This window comes from Pseudophryne corroboree, chromosome 11, assembly GCF_028390025.1.
Source record: "Pseudophryne corroboree isolate aPseCor3 chromosome 11, aPseCor3.hap2, whole genome shotgun sequence".
NCBI classification, from domain to species: domain Eukaryota; kingdom Metazoa; phylum Chordata; class Amphibia; order Anura; family Myobatrachidae; genus Pseudophryne; species Pseudophryne corroboree.
This window is the reverse complement of record NC_086454.1, coordinates 24,670,738-24,696,458: the sequence shown is the minus strand read 5'-3', so window position 1 is coordinate 24,696,458 and position 25,721 is coordinate 24,670,738. Positions and strand designations below refer to the sequence as shown.

General features: G+C 47.5%; 1 protein-coding gene across 1 annotated transcript in view; it reads left to right on the top strand.

Moving 5' to 3' along the window:
• The window catches only part of SLC6A5 (solute carrier family 6 member 5), a 180,187-nt gene that overhangs the window by 104,459 nt on the left and 50,007 nt on the right, over positions 1–25,721 (top strand). The window contains exons 9-12 of the mRNA XM_063944158.1: positions 4,115–4,218; positions 15,496–15,620; positions 24,355–24,467; positions 24,790–24,921. Coding sequence (XP_063800228.1) covers positions 4,115–4,218; positions 15,496–15,620; positions 24,355–24,467; positions 24,790–24,921 — 474 coding nt within the window. The remainder of the gene's footprint in view (positions 1–4,114; positions 4,219–15,495; positions 15,621–24,354; positions 24,468–24,789; positions 24,922–25,721) is intronic.

Genomic DNA, 25,721 nt, shown 5'->3' with positions numbered 1-25,721 from the left:
AGGGATCACTTACACTATGGGATTTTCTCATTCTCTAGCCAAACACGTCATATCAATGAGTACGGATAATGACGTTCCCACTGAGATTCATTTATTTTAATGGGTCTCTGAACAACAGCATATACTTAGTTAATTAGGGTGCATGACAGGATACAATTATATGACCTCTGAATGTGAATAAATAGACCAATGCTATTTTTTTTATTCTGCAAGAGGCACCATCACCGTCAATTGTCTGATCTGATATCACAAAGTAGATACGTTAATAAAATGAAGTTCATAATGGAGAAAGAATAGTAAATATACAGTATATATGTCTTGATAAAGGGGAGAAGTCCCCAAAACGTCAACTGTACCAGGGGTGATGTCATCTTTATTTGTATCCTGAGTGCCGCCCATACCAGTTTGCCCCTATATATATATATATATATATATATATATATATATACATACATACATACATACATACACACAGTATGTATATATATATATATATATATATATATATATATATATAAATTTTCCCGTCTCTTTAAGATTTTGATGTGATTGGAAGAATGGTAAATATATATATATATATATATATGTCTCTATAAGATTTTGATGTGATTGTTTCTTAGTAAGTGTAAGAAGCAGAGAGACATCATTGGTATGAAAAGTGGCCCAATTACAGAGCACAGCAGGTCTGTATTCCCAGCTGAATGACTCCAGAACACACAAGTAATCTAGTTTTAAATTGCCTAATCGATCGCTCTGTGTCCTGTAGTCACTCAGGTTCCCGACGTGTCAGTGACAAACAAACCAGCACAGTCTCACGGTTTCTAGAAAAAGGACTTTGCAGATATTTCATAGGGTGATGTAGAACCTAATTACACACTACAGAAAAGGTCACCTTCATCACGGCTGGTCTTACGCTATACTAATTACTGTATGTTTATGTGCGTCCCAAACACAAATACCAAAGTCATATTGCACAACAATACAGATTTCCTTATGGTGATAATCTGCTCAGCGATTGCGTTATGGAGAACCTACAAATTATGGGGGTCATTCCGAGTTGATAGCTCACTAGCAGTTTTTAGCAGCCGTGCAAACGCTATGCCGCCGCCCACTGGGAGTGTATTTTAGCTTAGCAGAAGTGCGAACGAAAGGATCGCAGAGCGGCTACAAAATAATTTTGTGCAGTTTCAGAGTAGCTTCAGACCTACTCAGCATTTGCGATGACTTCAGACTGTTCAGTTCCTGTTTTGACTTCACAAACACGCCCTGCGTTCGCCCAGCCACGCCTGCATTTTTCCTGGCACGCCTGCGTATTTCCGAACACGCCTTGAAAACGTTCAGTTGACACCGAGAAACGCCCACTTCATGTCAAGCAGTGCGACTGAAAAGCCTCTCAAGACCTTGTGTGAAACTACATCGGCCGTTGTGAAAGTAGGTCGCACGTGCGCATTGCGCCGCATACGCATGTGCAGAAGTGCCTTTTTTTTGCATCATCGCTGCGCAGCGAACATTTTCAGTTAGCGATCAACTTGGAATGACCCCCTATGTCTCCTGTGTCGGGTCATTGCCACCAGTCACAGCTTTTCCACGATTTTATGTGGCCACTGGCATCGTCACGGAAGTAAGAAAATGGATATCACTGCCCAGATAGAAATGTTTAGTTATTGCAATGCTGGGGGCGGATATGGAGTCACAGGCTGCTGCGACTGCTTTAGCATCTCTTGCCGTAATCGTGTTGCGCCTACTTATGCCAGTATCAGCCCTTCCCCAGTTGTAGATCCGTGCTGGGGTGCTTACTTTGAGCGTCTTCAGACACTCAAATACCACTTGGAGCTTCTTTAAAGGCCACTATCAGTTGCACCAGCCCCATGTCAGGTACAGAATCTCCATATGAATATGGCCTCCAGGGTGAGAGATTAAACATCTGTGTATGCAACCATAACAGTGACATTCCGCAACACTCCCATAATATGCTCATAACATGGACCATATGCATGTATGGACCATATGGCATATTCACCTGCCAGGCACGGCCGTCTTTTCATATGGGCTCAATGGGCACTTGCCCAAGGGCCACAGGAGTATAAGGGCTCTAGGCTGATAGCTGAGGGTCCCCTCTTTCCAGGGGTACCAGATTTTTGAAAATCGGGCAAGGAGAAACAGAGATATCCGACTTCAAAGCAGTGGTCCCTATCCAAGCCTGTTAATTGCTCTTCCCAGCCAGATATCTCGGGCTCTGTCTGACTTATAGTTTTTCTGAGGGTATACTCCAAAAGCTGGGACTCTCCCCTTTTGGTGAACACTGGCAGCTTGTCTCTACTATGCCCAGAACCAGCGATATCAGCCTTCCAGCAGCTGGTCCCTGCTCCAGCTCCACACGTCTAATATGTAGTTTTATATTTTCGCCGGTGGATTGCTCTGCCTCCTGAACTCTGATCCCCAAGTCCCCAATACCTCCTGAAAGGTGGGACTCTCTAAGTTTTTATCCCATTCAAAGCTAAGATATCTATTTCCATGAACTGGAGATATCTGCAGTCAAGCAAGCTGCCCTCCCACTGGAAAATGGTCAATATTAAACCCACTCCACTATCCACCCCTCCCCTGCGTATTAAAAAACCCCTACCACCCTGGACGTCATGTACCAAGGCTTCTTCATTCAGCTCAATGACCCCTTCTACAGTTTAGTGTTCCCTCCGCCGCATCTGTGCAGTAAAGGAGTAATTAGTAGAAATTACTGCTTCAGGTCCTACATGCTGAGCTGAAGATAGAACACACCCTACCACCCATGGGACATCAAAGCTGCCGCTGATAGCACCCCCCCACCCCTACCACTGGAGGATAGGTAGGGGCCCCAATGCATTGTTGTGCCCAGGGGCCCACACTACTGTTAAGACGGCCCTGCTGCCAGGCACCGCCCAGGACATTCAAATCAATTTAAGATATCCTGTGTCTTAATCACAACTGCACCTCTTTTTAGCGACTTAGACGCATGCACAACTAAAAAACATTGACCACTTGCATGAATATCGGTATCTCGTGCGACTCAGGCCCCGAGAGTGCAGACACAAGGTGGCAGACTGTGGAGAATTGACTCTGAAGGGAAGACACTGGGGTAATAAAGGGTAAGCTTATCACTGAGAGGCAAATCCCATGGGCACCAAGCCTGGAAGCCGGAGTAACCCCCAGCCACAACTGACGAGTTATTTAATGGGATCTGGGGGCCCCCCTAATGCAACCCTTGGGCTCTTAAGTTAGAGGACATCACATTAGCGGGCAGGAACCACGTATGGATGACTATCCCATGGTAAAGCCTTTATGTAGCCCAGAGGCTCATATATGTCTTCCTTCTGCTATCTATCAGGCAGACCTGGTTATTCTTTTATGGAACAATGCCCAATTAGTGCCCATGCCTTTAGGGTGGTAGGGTTGAGTATTCTTTTGTGAAGGCTGAAAGATTGTGGAGTCTTCTACATGGATGACCGATCTGTAATGGTCAAGGATATTATCATTTATATTGTCATGGCTAAAAACAAGTCATCACCAACTGGACCTAAAGGCTTCTCTCCAACCAATAAAGTATAAGTTCAGCATTTAGAGTCCCAGTATGGACAAACCTTCTGGGCTTGTTGGTTCCTTCCCATCTACAGCTCTTGGTATAGTGGAAACACCTGTAACGTGTCCTGGGTAGGGGTTGCTGGCAACCAGTGCCTGGATGAAATTACAGACCTCATGGGGTAATATTCTACGGTCGCTTTCTCTCAACAGCTGGGACCCTTAGAGAACATGAAATGGCGTAGTCTAATTACTGGGTACACACCAGCAAAATTCATCAGAAGCTTCTTATAAAATAATTATAAAATATCTACAATAAATTGGGTAATATATTTCATATTAATGGGACAAATGAAAAGCTTTCTAAAAATTAATTGAATACATTTATATTCGCGTCTAAAGTCTATGTTAATGTGATGTTGTTAAAGTCGTGTTATGTGATTTTATTTATAGACCAGTTTAGGACTTTCTGACTCTTTTGGTGTAATCAGTGTGTGTCGTTGTGTAATGAGGTCGGGGGAAGTTAATGTTGCATCACGTCAGACTTTATCTCATTACTCAGGTTTGGAAAGACGCAGCCACGCAGATATTCTTCTCCCTGTCTGCGGCCTGGGGCGGACTGATTACCCTGTCCTCGTACAACAAGTTCCACAATAACCTCTATAGGTATGCACTTAAAGGGCTATTATTCCATATACATATATTTATTGTAAGGTTATTGTTCTACCCGACATAGGGGTTTATTTACTAATATTCGTGTTTTAGCCGTTTTTAAGGGTGTTTGATCTCGAATGGTATCGGGTGCATTTTACTGCAACTTTTTGAATCCTGACATGGTCATTTACTAAGCTGCCCGAGTTTTCCATATTCGTATTTTCCGATGTCGATGAGATTCGTAATGTCAGGCAGTGTTTTACGGGAGTGATTAGTAAAACACTGTCTGACAAAACACAAGGAATCCCGGCCGGATCTGTGAGATCCGTGCAGGGCTTCATTGTGTGCATTGTGACTGAGCAATGCAGAATGGGTTAAAAACAGAATCCCCCCTCCTAAGCATAACCAGCCTCGGGCTCTTTGAGCCGGTCCTGGTTGTAAAATTACGGGGGGAAAATTGACAGGGGTTCCCCCATATTTAAACAACCAGCACCGGGCTCTGCGCCTGGTCCTGGTGCAAAAAAATACGGGGGACAAAAGACATAGGGGTCCCCCGTATTTTTAACACCAGCACCGGGCTCCACTAGCCAGATACATAATGCCACAGCCGGGGGGACACTTTTATATTGGTCCCTGCGGCCCTGGCATTAAATCACCAACTAGTCACCCCTGGCCGGGGTACCCTGGAGGAGTGGGGACCCCTTAAATCAAGGGGTCCCCCCCCCTCCAGCCACCCAAGGGCCAGGTGTGAAGCCCGAGGCTGTTCCCCCCCATCCAAGGGTGGCGGATGGGGGGCTGATAGCTTTCTGTGTAAAAAATAAGAATTTACTTACCGATAATTCTATTTCTCGTAGTCCGTAGTGGATGCTGGGGACTCCGTCAGGACCATGGGGATTAGCGGCTCCGCAGGAGACAGGGCACAAAAATAAAGCTTTAGGATCAGGTGGTGTGCACTGGCTCCTCCCCCTATGACCCTCCTCCAAGCCTCAGTTAGGATACTGTGCCCGGACGAGCGTACACAATAAGGAAGGATCTTGAATCCCGGGTAAGACTCATACCAGCCACACCAATCACACCGTACAACTTGTGATCTGAACCCAGTTAACAGTATGACAAAACGTAGGAGCCTCTGAACAGACGGCTCACAACAATAACAACCCGATTTTTTTGTAACAATAACTATGTACAAGTATTGCAGACAATCCGCACTTGGGATGGGCGCCCAGCATCCACTACGGACTACGAGAAATAGAATTATCGGTAAGTAAATTCTTATTTTCTCTAACGTCCTAAGTGGATGCTGGGGACTCCGTCAGGACCATGGGGATTATACCAAAGCTCCCAAACGGGCGGGAGAGTGCGGATGACCCTGCAGCACCGAATGAGAGACTCCATGTCCTCCTCAGCCAGGGTATCACATTTGTAGAATTTAGCAAACGTGTTTGCCCCTGACCAAGTAAATGCTCAGCAAAGTTGTAAAGCCGAGACCCCTCAGGCAGTCGCCCAAGATGAGCCCACTTCCTTGTGGAATGGGCTTTTTCTGATTTTGTCTGTGGCAAGCCTGCCACAGAATGAGCAAGCTGAATTGTACTACAAATCCAGCGAGCAATCGTCTGTTTAGAAGCAGGAGCACCCATCTTGTTGGGTGCATACAGGCTAAACAGCGAGTCAGATTTTCTGACTCCAGTCGTCCTGGAAACATATATTTTCAGGGCCCTGACAACGTCAAGTAACTTGGAGTCCTCCAAGTCCCTAGTAGCCGCAGGTACCACAATAGGTTGGTTCATGTGAAAAACAGAAAACACCTTAAGGAGAAATTGAGGACGAGTCCTCAATTCTGCCCTGTCAGAATGAAAAATTAAGTAAGGGCTTTTATATGATAAAGCCGGCCATTCTGACACACGCCTGGCTGAAGCCAGGGCTAATAGAATCTTCACCTTCCATGTGAAATATTTTAAGTCCACAGTGGTGAGTGGATCAAACCAATGTGACTTTAGGAAACTCAAAACAACATTGAGATCCCAAGGTGCCACTGGGGGCACAAAAGGAGGCTGTATATGCAGTACCCCTTTTACAAACGTCTGAACTTCAGGCACTGAAGCCAGTTCTTTCTGGAATAAATTTGACAGGGTCGAAATTTGAACCTTAATGGACCCTAATTTTAGGTCCATAGACAGTCCTGTTTTCAGGAAATGTAGGAAACGACCCAGTTGGAATTCCTCTGTAGGGACCTTCTTGGCCTCACACCACGCAACATATTTTCGCCAATTGCGGTGAAAATGTTTTGCGGTTACATCCTTCCTGGCTTCGACCAGGGTAGGGATGACTTCATCTGGAATGCCCTTTCAGGATCCGGCGTTCAACTGCCATGCCGTCAAACGCAGCCGCGGTAAGTCTTGGAACAGACAAGGCCCCTGCTGGAGCAGGTCCTTTCTTAAAGGTAGAGGCCACGGTTCTTCCGTGAGAATCTCTTGAAATTCCGGGTACCAAGTCCTTCTTGACCCATCCGGAACCACGAGTATCGTTCTTACTCATCTCCTTGATTCTCAGTACTTTTGGTATGAGATGCATAGGAGGGAACACATACCATGACTGGTACACCCACAGTGTTACCAGAGCGTCCACCGCTATTGCCTGAGGGTCCCTTGACCTGGCGCAATATCTGTCTAGTTTTTTGTTCAGGCGGGACGCCATCATGTCCACCTTTGGTTTTTCCCAACGGTTTACAATCATGTGGAAGACTTCCCGCTGAAGTCCCCACTCTCCCGGGTGGAGGTTATGCTGAGGAAGTCTGCTTCCCAGTTTTCCACTCCCGGAATTAACACTGCTGAGAGTGTTATCACATGATTTTTCGCCCAGCGAAGAATCCTTGCAGTTTCTGCCATTTCCCTCCTGCTTCTTGTGCCGCCCTGTTTTCGTGGGCGACTGCCGTGATGTTGTCCCACTGGATCAATACCGGCTGACCTTGAAGCAGAGGTCTTGCTAAGCTTAGAGCCTTGTAAATTGGCCTTAGCTCCAGTATATTTATGTGGAGAGAAGTCTCCAGACTTGATCACACTCCCTGGAAATTTTTTCCTTGTGTGACTGCTCCCCAGCCACTCAGGCTGGCATCCGTGGTCACCAGGACCCAGTCCTGAATGCCGAATCTGCGGCCCTTTCATAGATGAGCACTCTGCAGCCACCGCAGAAGAAACACCCTTGTCCTTGGAGACAGGGTTATCCGCTGATGCATCTGAAGATGCGATCCGGACCATTTTCCCAGCAGATCCCACTGAAAGGTTCTTGCGTGAAATCTACCGAATGGGATCGCTTTGTAAGAAACCACCATTTTTCACAGGACCCTTTGTGCAATGATGCACTGATACTTTTCCTGGTTTTAGGAGGTTCCTGACTAGCTCGGATAACTCCCTGGCTTTCTTCTCCGGGAGAAAACATCCTTTTCTGGACTGTGTCCAGAATCATCCCTAGGAACATTAGACGTGTCGTCGGAAAAAGCTGCGATTTTGGAATATTTAGAATCCACTCGTGCTGTCGTAGAACTACTTGAGATAGTGCTACTCCGACCGCCAACTGTTCTCTGGACCTTGCCCTTATCAGGAAAGCGTCCATATTTCTTTTAGGAAGAATCATCATTTCGGCCATAACTTGGTAAAGACCCGGGGTGCCGTGGACAATCCAAACGGCAGCGTCTGAACTGATAGTGACAGTTCTGTACCACGAACCTGAGATACCCTTGGTGAGAAAAGCAAAATTTTGGACTTGTAGGTAAGCGTCCCTGATATCCAGTGACACCATATCGTCCTGGTTCGCTATCACTGCTCTGAGTGACTCCATCTTGATTTGAACCCTTGTATGTAATTGTTCAAATCTTTTAGATCTCACCGAGCCGTTTGGCTTCAGTACCACAATATATTGTGGAATAATACCCCTTCCCTTGTTGTAGGAGGGGTACTTTGATTATCACGTGCTGGGAATACAGCCTGTGAATTTTTTTCCAATACTGCCTCCCTGTCGGAGGGAGACGTTGGTAAAGCAGACTTCAGGAACTTGTGAGGGGAAGACGTCTCGAATTTCCAATGTACACCTGGGATACTACGTGTAGGATCCAGGAGTCCACTTGCGAGTGAGCCCACTGCGTGCTGAAACTCTTGAGATGACCCCCCCACCGCACCTGAGTCCGCTTGTATGGCCCCAGCGTCATGCTGCGGACTTGGCAGAAGCTATGGAGGACTTCTGTTCCTGGGAATGGGCTGCCTGCTGCAGTCTTCTTCCCTTTCCTCTAACCCTGGGCAGATATGACTGGCCTTTTGCCCGCCTGCCTTTATGGGTACGAAAGGACTGAGACTGAAAAGACTGTGTCCTTTTCTGCTGAGATGTGACTTGGGGTAACAAAAGTGGATTTTCCAGGTGTTGCCATGGCCACCAGGTCCGATGGACCGCCCCTTTTTACGGCAATACTTCCATGTGCCGTCTGGAATCTGCATCACCTGACCACTGTCGTGTCTATAAACATCGTCTGGCAGATATGGACATCACATCTACTCTTGATGCCAGAATGCAAATATCCCTCTGCGCATCTCGCATATATAGAAATGCATCCTTAAAATGCTCTATAGTCAATAAAATATTGTTCCTGTCAAGGGTATCAATATTTTCAGTCAGGAAATCCGACCAAGCCCCCCCAGCGCTGCACATCCAGGCTGAGGCGATTGCTGGTCGTAGTATAACACCAGTATGTGTGTATATACTTCTTAGGATATTTTTCAGCTTCCTATCAGCTGGCTCCTTGAGGGCGGCCGTATCTGGAGACGGTAACGCCACTTGTTTTTATAAGCGTGTGAGCGCCTTATCCACCCTAAGGTGTGTTTCCCAACTCGCCCTCACTTCTGGCGGGAAAAGGTATACCTCCAATAATTTACCATCGGAGGAAACCCACGTATCATCACACACTTTAATTTTTCTGATTCAGGAAAAACTACAAGTAGATTTTTCCCACCCTACATAATACCCTTATTTGTGGTACTTGTAGTATCAGAAACATGTAACACCTCCTTCATTGCCCTTAACATGTAACGTGTGGCCCTAAAGGAAAATACGTTTGTTTCTTCACCGTCGACACTGAAGTCAGTGTCCGTGTCTGTGTCTGTGTCGACCAACTGAGGTAAATGGGCATTTTTACAAGCCCCTGACGGTGTCTGAGACGCCTGGACAGGTACTAATTTGTTTGCCGGCCGTCTCATGTCGTCAACCGACCTTGCATCGTGTTGACATTATCACGTAATTCCTAAATAAGCCATCCATTCCGGTGTCGACTCCCTAGAGAGTGACATCACCCATACAGGCAATTTGCTCCGCCTCCTCACCAACATCGTCCTCCTACATGTCGACACACACGTACCGACACACAGCACACACACAGGGAATGCTCTGATAGAGGACAGGACCCCACTAGCCCTTTGGGGAGACAGAGGGAGAGTTTGCCAGCACACACCAAAAACGCTATAATTATACAGGGACAACCCCTTATACAAGTGTTTTCCCTTATAGCATTTTCACATATGTAATCATATCGCCAAATAAGTGCCCCCCCTCTCTGTTTTAACCCTGTTTCTGTAGTGCAGTGCAGGGGAGAGCCTGGGAGCCTTCCTCTCAGCAGAGCTGAGCAGGAAAATGGCGCCGTGTGCTGAGGAGAATAGGCCCCGCCCCCTAAAACGGCGGGTTCTTCTCCCGGAGTTTGTGAGATCTGGCAGGGGTTAAATACATCCATATAGCCTCAAGGGCTATATGTGATGTATTTTAGCCATACAAAAGGTATAATACATTGCTGCCCAGAGCGCCCCCCCCAGCGCCCTGCACCCTCAGTGACCGCTGGTATGAAGTGTGCTGACAACAATGGCGCACAGCTGCAGTGCTGTGCGCTACCTTATGAAGACTGAAAGTCTTCTGCCGCCTGTTTCTGGACCTCTGGACCTCTTCAACTTCGGCATCTGCAAGGGGGGTCGGCGGCGCGGCTCCGGGACGAACCCCAGGGTGAGACCTGTGTTCCGACTCCCTCTGGAGCTAATGGTGTCCAGTAGCCTAAGAATCCAATCCATCCTGCACGCAGGTGAGTTGAAATTCTCTCCCCTAAGTCCCTCGTTGCAGTGAGCCTGTTGCCAGCAGGACTCACTGAAAATAAAAAACCTAAAAAACTTTTTCTAAGCAGCTCTTTAGGAGAGCCACCTAGATTGCACCCTGCTCGGACGGGCACAAAAACCTAACTGAGGCTTGGAGGAGGGTCATAGGGGGAGGAGCCAGTGCACACCACCTGATCCTAAAGCTTTATTTTTGTGCCCTGTCTTCTGCGGAGCCGCTAATCCCCATGGTCCTGACGGAGTCCCCAGCATCCACTTAGGACGTTAGAGAAATAAGAATATTGTTTTTTGTAGCAGTACTACAAGTCCCAGCAAGCCTCCCCGCAAGCTGGTACTTGGAGAACCACAAGTACCAGCATGCGGGGGGGAAATGGGCCCGCTGGTACCTGTAATTCTACTACAAAAAAAAATACCCAAATAAAAACAAAACACACACACCGTGACAGTATAACTTTATTACATACATGCACACTTACATTCATACATACTTACCTATGTTGACACGAAGAGTCGGTCCCCTTCTCCACGTAGAATCTACGGGGTACCTGTAAATAAAATTATACTCACAACAATCCTGTGTAGATCGGTCCTCTTCTGTTTGTAATCCACGTACTTGGCAAAAAAAAAAAAAACGAACAACCCCGGACCACGCACTGAAAGGGGTCCCATGTTTACACATGGGCAGGGGTGTATCTACCCATTGGCCAGGATGGCACTCGCCAGGGGCGCCAGTCGAGAAGGGGGCGCCACCTGGCGGTGCCACCCGCGGCCAAGGGGTAGAATCAAACAGTAGTTCTCATGCCGCATGCTCCGGCAGCCAGGACTCAAGTGTAAAACTCTCCGTGACTGCAGTAGTGGATTTCCCACTAGTGGCTAGGGAGAGGAGCGACTGTAATGCTCAGGTGAGATAGAGGGGGCGTGGTCTACCAATCAACTAGAGCGAATGCTGCTTTTTGCATCAGTGGCTCCATTCATCTCCCCGTTTGTTGCGGCTCTGGAGACTGCCCCTGGTCCTCCCGTGGATGTGACCAACTAGGACCTAGAGTACGCCTGCCCACCCACCCGCTGCATGTGACCACCGGTCCCTACTGTACCTTCGCTTGCTCCACGCTCTGACTGGCTCCTGGACACTGTAGCTGCAGGTTGGTCCGTGCCCAGTGTTTTCAGAAGAGCTGCCGCCGCCATCCACGTTGTGACTCCTGCAGGTGATTCTGCTTCATCCGGCCAAGCAGTCCTGCAGTGAGGTGAGGTGCTATTTGTCAGCTGCTCCCTGAGTTATACGATCCTTCCCAGCTCCTGCTGCTCTCTACCCTGTCTCACCTCCACAACACACTGCACCTTTCTGTGTCCCTTACCTGTGACTCCCTGCTCCATCTATAACCATTATTGTTCTCCCCTTCAAGCCCCAATGGGTCTGCTTACCCATTTTCTCTGGATCTCCTTTTTGAGGACTACACCCCAACACCCATCATCTTGGAGGTCAGATCCCCCTTCTCTGATGGCCCACTAATTGGTCGGCCCTGCATCCCCTGGGTGTTCTGGTTTTTGCTATCCCCTATTTTTGGACATGGGCCATTATACTTGTGGGGCCTAGTCCACCGCCCCCCCCCCCCCCCCCTCCTTTATTGAGAATCAGTTCCTACCCCAGCACTGTTCGCTCTCCCTCGTTTTATCCACACTAGTCCTCTCAACATTCAGAAATCTACTGACAAATCTTCCAAACAAGGGGAGGTGGAACCTTGCAGCCTTTAACCAGGGGTACCAAGTCTTCTCAGCACCGGAACCCTCCCTCCCCTCCCCTGTAATGCTCAGGTGGGAAGCCAGGAGATCCAGGGATTGCTTGAGGAGGGAAATGCCATGGGGCTGGATGAAGTGAAATGCAGGAAGTCAGGACGGTGGCAGGGAGAGCACATTATATTCTATATTATGGGTCGGCACAAAATAGTTTTGTTTTTGTGCGGGGGGGGGGGGGGGTCTAGATCTGCACTGTGGGTGACCACAGTCACGATGGCGGATTTAGCCGTAGAGTTTCAGAGTATGGGTAGATAGGGAAGCACCTCCTCGTCCTCCTCTGATCCCCTTCCCAGCAGTCCCACACAGTCTGCCAAATGCAAGCCACAGTGTCAGCTATACAATGTTTGATCCCTGCGGTAGCTGCACTTCATGGTGTCACCTGACAGTTCAGATCACACACAGGTTACTACATACTGTAATCTGGTGGCCCTCTGTATGGAGAAGTCTGAGGGCCATATGGGTAACTACATCGCTGACTGCCTGTCCAGCTGTGTTGAGACTACAAGTCCCAGCACACTTTGTCAACTAGATGTGCTGAGAATTGTAGTGTCATCACAGCTAGAGAGGTCCTGATAAGTGTGTTTTGTCTACTTTAGTCAATATACCCTCAGTATTCCTACCCTCACCCTCCCTATAACTCCCCCTAAATGTCCCTGCCCTCAGCCTACCTGTAATTCCCCTTCAGCATCCCTGCCCTCACCCCCTCCTGTAACTCCCCCTCAGCATCCCAGCCCTCACCCCCTCCTGTAACTCCCCCTCAGCATCCCAGCCCTCACCCCCTCCTGTAACTCCCCCTCAGCATCCCAGCCCTCACCCCCTTCTGTAACTCCCCCTCAGGGTCCCAGCCCTCACCCCCTCCTGTAACTCCCCCTCAGGGTCCCAGCCCTCACCCCCTCCTGTAACTCCCCCTCAGCATCCCAGCCCTCACCCCCTCCTGTAACTCCCCCTCAGGGTCCCAGCCCTCACCCCCTCCTGTAACTCCCCCTCAGCATCCCAGCCCTCACCCCCTCCTGTAACTCCCCCTCAGGGTCACAACCCTCGCCGCCTCTTGTAACTCCCTCTCAGTGTCCCTGCCCTCGCCCTCCCTGTAACTCTTCCCCTCATTGCATCTCCCCTTAAGTGTCCTTTCCCTCACCCTATGTGAAAATGCCCCCTAAGTGTCCCTGCTTGCTCACCCTCCCTGCAGCTCCCACTCTGTGTCCATGGGGCGGGGGCGCCAGTTCCTTACTTTGCCAGGGGCGCTCAGGCCCCTAGATACACCCCTGCACATGGGACCCCTTTCCCCGACTGGCGGGAACCCCACGTGACTGCTGTCAAAGAGGGTCCCTTCAGCCAATCAGGGAGCGCCACGTCATGGCACTCTCCTGATTGGCTGTGCACGCCTGAACTGTCAGTCAGGCTGCGCACTGTAGAGATACAATGTAGCGCATAGGCGCTCCATTGTATCCAATGGTGGAAACTTTGCGGTCTGCGGTAGACCGCGAGGTTAAGTGGGGCCAACCACAAGAGTGACCCCACTTAACCTCGCGGTCTACCGCAGACCGCAAAGTTACCACCATTGGATACAATGGAGCGCCTATGCGCTACATTGTATCTCTACAGTGCGCAGCCTGACTGACAGTTCAGGCGTGCACAGCCAATCAGGAGAGTGCCATGACATGGCGCTCCCTGATTGGCTGAAGGGACCCTCCCTGACAGCAGTCACGGGGGGTCCCGCCAGTCGGGGAAAGGGGTCCCATGTGTAAACATGGGACCCCTTTCAGTGCGTGGTCCGAATTGTTTGTTTTGTTTTTTTGCCAAGTACGTGGATTACAAACAGAAGAGGAGCGATCTACACTGGATTGTTGTGAGTATAATTTTATTTACAGGTACCCCGTGGATTCTACGTGGAGAAGGGGACCGACTCTTCGTGTCAACATAGGTAAGTATGTATGAATGTAAGTGTGCATGTATGTAATAAAGTTATACTGTCACGGTGTGTGTGTTTTGTTTTTATTTGGGTATTTTTTTTTGTAGTAGAGCTACAGGTACCAGCGGGCCCATTTCCCCCCCGCATGCTGGTACTTGTAGTTCTCCAAGTACCAGCTTGTGGGGGAGGCTTGCTGGGACTCGTAGTACTGCTACAAAAAACAATATTCCTATTTTTACACAGAAGGCTATCAGCCCCCCCATCCGCCGCCCTTGGATGGGGGGGACAGCCTCGGGCTTCACCCCTGGCCCTTGGATGGCTGGAGGGGGGACCCCTTGATTTAAGGGGTCCCCACTCCTCCAGGGTACCCCGGCCAGGGGTGATTTAATGCCAGGGCCGCAGGGACCAATATAAAAGTGTCCCCCGGCTGTGGCATTAACTCGCTGACTAGTGGAGCCTGGTGCTGGTGTTAAAAATACAGGGGACCCCTACGTGTTTTGTCCCCCGTATTTTTTGCACCAGGACCAGGTGCAGAGCCCGGTGCTGGTTGTTTAAATATGGGGGAACCCCTGTCAATTTTTTCCCTGTATTTTTACAACCAGGACCGGCTCAAAGAGCCAGAGGCTGGTTATGCTTAGGAGGGGGGACCCCACGCAAATTTTTTTTTCCAATTTTTACACTAAACAGACCCTTTCCCATAGATAACCATGCACAGATCTCACTGATCTGCGCCTGGAAAAAGCAGGTCTATTTTTTTGCTGCTTTTTTTTAACGAATCGAAAAAAATACACCCGCACTTGAGCACTCAGAGACACCCAAAATACGAAAGAATAGTAAATTCCCGTGTTGTAAGAACAAACAGCCGCGTTTGAGTGATGGTCTATTCATTCGTTTTTCTGAACTTAACCGTGAAAACCATTATGAATTGCACCAACACTGCCGAGATTTGTGCTTGGTAAATTCCCGTGTTGGGACTTAGAAAAAAAAAACACAAATCGGACAAACTCGCATTTTTAGTAAATAAACCCCATACTGTATATAGGAGGTTATGTAATAAATTCTTAGATTATGCAACTGTCTTGGTTTTGGGGTGTTTGCCACTAAATTTGCCATTTAAATTTGGCTGCAAACTTGCTATAAAATGGACCTCACTATAATGTAATTTATTAAATATTTGTATCCAACCATCTTATTGGAAGATGTATTAATGAGGTTTACGCTGGCACTTTGTACTAATATATCATATCAGTTACTAGCCCGTCAAAATGGCGGAATGACATAACAGTAACGTCAGTGCCAGTGGGCGCCTGAATGGGGCAACACATGAATTGCTTTGTCTGGCGCCATCTAGTGGCCGCCAGTGCTCAAAACACTTGAATTCCCCCCAGAGAGGTGAGGAGCAGCGTTAGCCTTTTATGATATAGGATACTTATCTCTTTTGCTCTCTCACAGGGATACGATAATTGTTACCTGCACAAACAGCGCCACTAGCATCTTTGCTGGTTTCGTCATATTTTCTGTTATTGGCTTCATGGCGAATGAGCTGAAGGTGGACATTGACAAAGTTGCGGATCAAGGTACAAGAAATATACATTTGGCCCCAGAATGGTTGTTGGATCATTTTTATAGAGCAATATGGTCAGTAGTGCCGAGAGAGGGGGGGAGTGGATACAAATTACCTGGGCCCAGGTCTGAAGGAGGGCCCAATGGGGGTCAAGGCCCACACCTCCTTTGATTAGGCCATGCCCCCTGAAAATTACCTGGGCCCAGCCAGGTGCTTTACTGCCCGAGCTTGGAAGCATGGCATGCTCCTGTGAGTTGTTGCTTCTCATGTGCTAGACACGCCCCCAAAGAGGTATTGCCATGCCCCCTGCGTGCTGTGGTCACACCCCCTACAGGGGGCCTAGAAAATTGTTGTACCAGGGCCCAGGATTTCTCTTGGCAGCCCTGAATATGGCACAGTGTGATGTAAGGATACATTGAGGGGCAGATTAATGGGTGGAAGCCAGATGTAATATGCGTAGCAGGGTAGAACTATCAGCGCAGCAAAAACGGGATTTGTAGGGGTATATTTACTAAAGTGCAGGTTTACAGAATCTGAGATGTTGCCCATAGCAACCAATCAGATTCAAGCTATTATCTTCTAGAAGGTGCTAGATCAGGGGTGTCAAACTCAAATTCATCGGGGGCCGCATCAGCAGTTTGGTCCCCATCAAAGGGCCGGTTGTATCTGTAGGTCTATCCAAAATTTACCGCTCCACCTGCCTTATATGTGCCCAGCCATCTGCCCCCTTTTAAAGTGCCCAGCCATGTGCCCCCTTTTATAGTGCCCAGCCATGTGCCCCCTTTTATAGTGCACAGGTCCCCATTTTACACATTGCGGCAGGCACAGGTCCCCATTTTACACATAGCGGCAGGTACAGGTCCCCATTTTACACATTGTGGCAGGCACAGGTCCCCATTTTACACATTGTGGCAGGCACAGGTCCCCATTTTACACATAGCGGCAGGTACAGGTCCCCATTTTACACATTGTGGCAGGCACAGGTCCCCATTTTACACATAGCGGCAGGTACAGGTCCCCATTTTACACATTGTGGCAGGCACAGGTCCCCATTTTACACATTGCGGCAGGCACAGGTCCCCATTTTACACATAGCGGCAGGTACAGGTCCCCATTTTACACATTGTGGCAGGCACAGGTCCCCATTTTACACATTGTGGCAGGCACAGGTCCCCATTTTACACATAGCGGCAGGTACAGGTCCCCATTTTACACATTGTGGCAGGCACAGGTCCCCATTTTACACATTGTGGCAGGCACAGGTCCCCATTTTACACATTGCGGCAGGCACAGGTCCCCATTTTACACATAGCGGCAGGTACAGGTCCCCATTTTACACATAGCGAGAGAAAGAGAGGAAGGGAGAGGGGCTGACTTACATTTGAAGCGGTTCTCGCCGCTCTTCAGCCGCCTCTCCCTCCTCGTCTGCGCGGCTCCCTTCTCCCTCCTCCGACGGGGTTTCGTTGAATGACGCGTTTGCGCCGTGACGTCACGACGCAATCGCGTCATTCCGCGAAACCCCGCCCCCCCCGAGCTGGGCACTCGGGAGAAGGGGGTTTCATGGCGGCGGCACCGCGGGCCATCAGACGAGGTCTGGCGGGCCGGATTTGGCCCGCGGGCCTTGTCTTTGACACCCCTGTGCTAGATAAATGATAAGTAGAATTTGATTGGTTGCTATGGGTACCATTTCCACTTCTAAAAACCCACACTTTATTAAATATACTCCGTATTGTCCTCACTTTTCAAATGCCACATTCTTCATAACTACATATTATACATATAATATTCACATACTGTTCTATGGAAATCCTGCCCTAATATAATCTACAGAGTACATGGCAAAATAAATATATGGTTTTGAAAGGAAGAGCACTGCCACCTGGTGATAATAATCGGTAATGCAGTTTTTGGAGTTTATTTAACTCCATATCCATAACCTCTATTACAATAATGATGATGATGATGATGATGATGATTTATAAGAGTCCTGCAGTGCCATGCATTGGGGAAACACATTGCAAATTGCACAAGTACAGACTAGTACAGAAATTACCATAACCTACATATATATATTCACTGACTTCTTCCTGTTTCTGGGACTACAATAGTAAAAAAGGACTGCGTACCTCTGGGTACCAGTACCACCACATAAAAGTAAAAACCACTGCTGATAATGAAACATTTCAGCTTTATCATGTCTGAATACTGCCCGGTCACCGGGGCCATCTTAGCTGCATTGTAGGACCTAGACCATGCAATGCACTGGGGCCCCTACACACCCATTCACGGCAATAAATAATAAAACAAATTCATAACATTCCCATCCTGCAGTCCTGCGTCGTCTCTCCACATGCTTCCATACAGTGACTGGCTGGCAACACTCTGATTGGTGGATAGCTCCAGCCACTGTACGGCTGCAGGTACCAGCCCTGGTGTGGGGGAGTGGGGAATGCCCCCAGCCCAGCCTGCACCGGCTTGTGAATCCCCTAGAATTGTGGGACCCTAGGCCATACTTGCCTACTCTCCCGGAAGCTGCAGGAGGCTCCTGTTTTTTGGGGTAGCCCCCCGCACTCATGGAAGAGTAGGCAGGTCTCCCGCAGGATGGAGAGATACTCTCCTGAGTTCGCGGGTCCATGGAGTGGGGAAGGGGTTAAAATGTCGTGAAGTGCGTCATTTTAGCCCCGCCCCCTTCCCGCAGACCAGCGAATCGCTGCATTTTCCGGATTTGGGGGGGGGGCTTGATGATGTCACAGCCCACCCCCGCCCCTGAAGTCTCCTGCAGCGTCTCTGCGCCGGGCTTTTCCCGGAGAGGAGACATTCAAAGTAGATAAGTATGCCCTAGGCAGCTGCCCTGTATGCCTATATGTTAAGATGGACCTGCCGGTCCCAGCACTTTATGATTACACTGAGGGGTAGAGGTTTGGGAAAGGTGTCAGAAGAACTGCATATGATGCTGTAGATAGAAGATGACATCATTGGACATTGCAGCCTCTTAGAGATTGGTAACATAACTCCCGCGGTTTACATTTTCTGGATTGGTACACGGTCACACTGCCTCCAAACTTGAGGCCATGGGAATGACCAGTTGCATAACTAGAGGCCTGGAGGCCCCTGGGAATCTCTCAAGGTTGGCCTCCTATCTGATTTCTATAAACCCTTATGTCTACATGTTTTATCATATCCGAGTAATTTCTGTGTTATACATATTAGAAATACGTGAGGCGGCGCAGCAAGACAATGTCAGTGCTATGTAAGTGTATTAGCTCCGCTCACCCAGCTGTCGGTCTTTATCAGTGGCGGCTGCTGCCCCAGGACTGCAGTGCAGACCACACATAGCGTGGAGGGGATGGGGGGACGGAGGGGGGGGGGGGGGGGGGGGTTCGGATAAAACATATAAACATACCATTAATGTTACATGTAATATGTGTGACGGCTGCCTGACCCTGGGGATTGGCAGCGCTGCGTATCACAGCCGCGGACGCACTTGGGACACAGCAGCACTCAGCTTCGGTCCTCCTTCCTGTATAAGCCACCAGACTCCCATTGGCTAGTTACACAGGAGTCTGGGGGCGGGCTTATACAGGAAGGAGGAGCTGAGTGCTGCTGCGTCCTGAGACACACACAGCGCTGCCAACCCCCGGGGGCCATCATATAGTTTTATTAGAAGTCACAGCTCTAATTGACCTGAATAATAACAGTACCGTGTACACAGAAATAAATTGCAAAATCACGTATTTAGTCTGAAGTATTTAGTGACTGATTTTGGGGTGTGCCCCCATCACCTTGTGGCCCCTGGACATTTGCCAGCTTAGCCTCCCTGTAGTTACACCACTGGCAGTGTTGCATTAGGAGCAGAGTTGCATCACATTAGGGGCTTAAACACATGACAATGGATTAGGGATGGCCACCGGAAGGGGGTGTGCCAAATTCTTGCTGCATTGCAGCCATCGGAACATGCCTTGGGATGAAATAGCCATCCCTGTTGACCATTTAATGATTTATCCATCGATGGTATGTTGGGGCGCAAGCGCAACAAAGTTTGTGCAAGCTCAGAGGAGGTCTGCTACAGACACAGGTGAACGCAGCAGAAATGACGTCACAAGCCATCGGAAGAGGCATGCGATGTTTGGCAAGTGTGCCAGTCCCGCCATCGAATGGAAAAAGCATTATTGTCAGTGGAAAGCGGGACAGGGGCTGAAATAGGTCAGAACGGAGGGTCCCATTGACCTCTGTTCTGCATACAGTAGCAGAGCGTAGATGCAGCGGCACCACAGCAGTGTCCCTGGATATTATGGAGGCTGACGTCACTGTGTACCCCCAGCCTCTCTCCGTGCAGCATTCTATCTCCTGGAGCTGTTCTGGTGAGAACCCAGCAGGACCTGTTCTGGAGGCAGAGTCTGACTTAGGGGGAGATTTACCAAGCAGTGATAAATGTGGAGAAGTGAGCCAGTGGAGAAGTTGCCTATGGCAACCAATCAGCACTGACGTAACATTTATAATTGCATACTATAAAATTTGACAGAGCAGCTGATTGGTTGCCATGGGCAACTTCTCCACTGGCTCACTTCTCCACTTTTATCACTGCTTAGTAGATATCCCCCTTAGACCCCGTAGTGCCCCAGACAGGATATTGGTGTATGGCCACTTCCACACTATGGGGGTAACTCAGATGTAGTCAGAGTGGCTTTGTCTGTCACAGAGTACTGATTAGTGTTACTTTGCACATATGCAGGACACATTCTGCGCATGCACGAACGGATCCTGCGATGGCGGACGCAGGGCGTCATCAGACTGACAGTGATTGACAGACTGATGTTGTTTAATGGCAGGAAAGGGGTGGCGATGGCCTCTGTTTCTCCAAACAGAGAGGTGTTGGCGCCATTGCAGGTGAGCGAAGTGGCCATAGTCAGAGAATAGAGATTTCTTGGCCTCTAGGTAGCAGCTGCGGCGGCCGGCTTGTTCCACCCCGTGGGTCACAGAGCCAGTTGATGTGGGAGATGATACAATACTGCGATAGCTACTCCAGTTGGTGATGGAGCCCACTCGGAAGGACGCAATATTAGATTTAATACTTACAAATGGAGACAGAATATCAGACGTAAAAGTGGGGGAAAACCTGGGATCCAGTGATCATCAAGCAGTATGGTTCAGCATAAAGACAGAGACTGACTCATCCCATACAAAAACAAAGGTGTTGGATTTTAGGAAGGCTGATCTTGCAGGGATGGGAAAATGTGTAAGCGATTCTTTGGCAGAATGGAGGAACTTGGAAGCAGTGCAGGAGAGGTGGGACACATTAAAATGTGCAATATTAAAGGCAACAGACCATTGTATCAAAAGTGTTAGGAAAAACACAAGGAAAAGGAAGCCAGTGTGGTTTGCAAAAGAAGTAGCAAATATTGTGAAAGCAAAAAAGATGGCTTTTAGGAAATATAAGCAGACACAAAATAATGAAGACAAAGAGATATATCTTGTTAGACAGAAGGAGACTAAGAAGGTAATCAGATGTGCAAAGGTGCAAGCTGAGGAGAAAATGGCCCAGTCAGTGGGTAAAGGAGGCAAAACTTTTTTTTAGGTATATAAGCGAAAGGAGAAAAACAAAAGGCGGAATAATAAAACTAAAGACAGACACTGGGAGTCTTGTTGAGGGAGACAATTTAATAGCAGATCATCTTAATAATTATTTTTGCTCAGTATTTACTACTGAAAGAGAGGGAAAGGGGCCACAATTAAGTTGCAGGGATATTCAGGAAAATGAAACAAGTACATTTACAGAGGAGAAGGTCCTAACAGAACTCTCAAAGCTGTAAGTGGGCAAATCTATGGGGCCAGATGGGATACATCCAAGGATACTAAAAGAACTTAAAGAGGTGCTGGTAGCACCATTGACAGAATTATTCAACCAGTCATTAGCTACAGGAGTAATTCCAGAGGACTGGAAAAGAGCAAACGTAGTCCCACTGCACAAAAGTGGAAGCAAGGAAGAGACAAACAACTACAGACCAGTGAGTCTTACATCAGTAGTAGGGAAATTGATGGAAACACTCTTAAAAGAAAGAGTTGTAGATTATCTCAAATCCGGCAATTTACAGGATCCCAAACAGCATGGATTCACTGGGGGGAGATCATGTCAAACAAATCTTATTTACTTTTTTGACTGTGTGACTAAAGTGATGGATAAAGGTGGAGCCATGGATATAGCTTATCTAGACTTTAGTAAGGCTTTTGACACTGTTCCACATTGCAGACTGCTAAATAAACTTGAAAGTTTGGGATTGGATATTAGGATTATTGAATGGATAAGATCTTGGTTGAAGGATAGAAAACAGAGAGTTGTGGTAAATGGAGTGCATTCACAGGAGGGAAATGTTACCAGTGGAGTACCCCAGGGATCTGTACTTGGACCAGTGCTTTTTAATATCTTTATTGGTGACATTGCAAATGGCATTAAAGGGAAAGTATGCCTTTTTGCAGATGACACAAAGGTATGCAACAGGGTAGACACACCAGGTGGGGTAAAACAAATGATTGAGGATCTAGGTAGACTAGAGGAATGGTCAAGAGTGTGGCAATTACAGTTTAATGCCAAAAAATGCAAAATCATGTACTTGGGTCTCAAAAATCCAAAGGCTAAATATAGTATTAATGGCACTATACTGGAAACTACTGAGGAGGAAAGGGATCTAGGAGTCACTATTTCATGTGACATAAAGGATAAATATAGTATTAATGGCACTATACTGGAAACTACTGAGGAGGAAAGGGATCTAGGAGTCACTATTTCAGGTGACATAAAGGCAGGTAAGCAATGTAACAAGGCAATGAGGAAGGATAGTCAGATGCTTGGCTGCATTGGGAGAGGAATCAGCAGCAGAAAGAAAGAAGTAGTAATGTCACTGTATAGGTCATTGGTACGCCCTCATCTAGAATACTGTTTTCAATTCTGGAGGCCATATCTTCAAAAGGATATTAATACATTAGAAACTGTACAAAGAAGGGCAACTAAAATGGTGAATGGCTTAAAAATGAATGGATGGAGGAAAGATCAAAGGCGCTACTGTACTAACATATAATTATCAGAGAATATAATAAAAGTGTACATCACATGAGTCCTTTGCAGGCCTTTGTTAATTTCTTTATGTCGTCCCAGTAACTTCCAGATGTTGTTTACATGCAAAAACAAAGAATAAACACAATATATACTTCTAATCATCACACGTAAGAGATGTTCCATTTAGTAGAACGTACCACACTCACTTTTCACTTCCTGTTGCCGTTCCACAAGTCACCCGGATGTTGCAACATCCGGGTGACTTGTGGAACGGCAACAGGAAGTGGAGTCGGGTTCGGAGGCAGCAGGCGACAATATATCAACTGTTGGAGAGAGGAGTGTTTCCGTTTATTTAAAGAAACCGCTACATGCAGAATTTCACCTGCTGAAAAGTGAGTGTGGTACGTTCTACTAAACGGAACATCTCTTACGTGTGATGATTAGAAGTATAAAAGATACCTTTATGTGTATGGTGATATAAAACTCTAAGTGAGTCTCGGTACGTTTATTTATCCCTGTGAAGTGGTGGTGAGGAACTATCTCTATCTACTATCAAGAAACTCACAAAACACAGGGCTCTTTTTCGCTGGAGAATTCACAGAAATTTTATTTTAAAAAACAATAGCGCACATTTTGTGTTTATTCTTTGTTTTTGCATGTAAACAACATCTGGAAGTTACTGGGACGACATAAAGAAATTAACAAAGGCCTGCAAAGGACTCATGTGATGTACACTTTTATTATATTCTCTGATAATTATATGTTAGTACAGTAGAGCCTTTGATCTTTCCTCCATCCATTCATTTTTAAGCAATTCTTTGTGTGATCTGGATTTGGGCAGACCACAGGAGGGTTAAGATTGGGCTGATACTTTTAGTGCGCCAGAATCCACACACTTTCCATTTTCATTAAAATGGTGCATGGCCTACATCACAATACTTACCCAGACATCTCAATATGTATAGTTTGGAGCAGAGAAGGGAAAGGGGGGACATGATAGAAACTTTCACTTATATCAAGGGTTTTAACAAAGTCCAGGAGGGAAACATTCTCCAAATGAAGAGAAGCAATAGGACACGAGGACATGAGACTGAAGGGGGGAGGTTCAGGGGAAATTTGAGGGTAAATGACTTCACAGAAAGTATAGTGGACAAGTGGAATAGCCTCCCATCAGAGGTGGTAGAGGCTAAGACAGCAGAGCAATTTAAACATGCATGGGATAGACATAAGGATACCCTTACAAAGAAATAAGGATCAAATAAGGTTAGAGATAAAAATAATGTTAAAAAAAGGGGCAGACTATATGGGCCAAGTGGTTCTTATCTGCCGACAAATTCTATGTTTCTATCCATATCTGAATGAGGGACCACGTGTGTCGTTATCTGGGCTGCTCCAAGCTGACTGGGCCCTAGGCATTAGTCTATGTTACATCATGGATAATCTGTCAATCTGCGTCCAATTACTGAGGCTCTGTTTTTACAGTCCGGGAATGGGGTGAGGTTATTTAAAAAAGAGGGATAATAGGGAGTCACGCCGGTAAGAATGCTGGGAAATCACAATTAGTTTCTGATATAGGGAATTGTAACTAATGAGAACTCATATTTACTGGAAATGAGTTTACCTGACACAGTGCCAGCAGGGAAAGATCATGGCATTTACTGACATTTCCTGACAACCTCTATGCCCTTCTCCCCAGGTCCTGGCATTGCCTTTGTAGTGTACCCAGAGGCGCTCACCAGGCTCCCACTTTCTCCTTTTTGGGCCATAATATTCTTCCTGATGCTTCTGACTCTAGGACTGGACACGATGGTAAGGAGTTAAAGCTTTATACGTATTATAATCCCCCATTGTCCTGCAACCGCCTGTAAATACAGATTGCCTGACCCTGTGCCCCCACTGACAAGGTTGACGCGTTTCGCCTGCATGGCAGTAACACACTGTGTGCATGGAGCGTGGTGGGGGGCTGCCGCTGGTGAGAACGGGCTTGTCCTCCTTTAATAAATATACCGCAGTGTTTCCCATATTTGTTCAGAAGCCTCGGTGTGCCAGAGGGTGACCTGTAATATCCTTATATCTCACAGTAGCCACTGCATTATGTCATCCATGCTCAATTTTCTTCTCTCCTCCTCAGTTTGCGACCATTGAAACGATAGTGACGTCTGTCTCCGATGAGTTCCCCAAGTATCTGCGCACGCACAAGGCCATCTTCACCTTAGTCTGCTGCTTGGCTTTCTTCATAATGGGATTCCCTATGATTACCCAGGTCAGTGCTGGACTCCCGCAATATGGGAGAGATCCTGAGTCGACGCAAAACGGGAGCATGCGTCTGAATGAGAAAACACGGTGTGCGTGTGCTTCAGTTAGGGGTTCGGACGCAGTTGGGTCTGTTCCAGACGGAACTCTTAAATGGGACCCAGAGCCAGTCCGTAGATTAATGATCACAGCTGAAACACTGGTGGAAAAAAAAAACTTTGGACCAGGACACAGGAAATCACAGTTATACGAACACAGGAGGACAGAGAGCGTTCTTAGCATACCATAGCACGCAGGCTGCCGCTACGGATGCAGAGTCAGGCTCTAAATGTGTATTCTAGGTTCAGGCTCGTACACAGCCGCATGGGCGTACAGCCATATATAATGGGCAGGTCTTAGACATTCATGAGACTGGGCACTGTCCTTGTCCTGGCAGACAATATGCAGATGAGATGCTTCCTGTGACAGGATGTAGTTGATTTGTTGTGGACAGCCTAATGCCGACGCGGTACTACTGTTAATTAAAGCACTTTAACTGTGTCGGCATTATAGCTTTAAACATAATCCTTTACTAGCATGTCTGAAGATATATTGCCAACACTGGTAAAGTGCTTTAATAATCATTATTCCCACGTCAACACCATACTCTGCTACTTTTGAAAGCATGTCAGGGAGACTGTCCGGAACACCTATAAGCGTGGACACGTGTCGTACAAATGACTTACATCCAAATGTAAATGAGTCCCAAAGCAGTCGGTAAGATCTACTTGTTGATGAAAAGACACTGATGCTTTTCAGGGCTTGTTCATG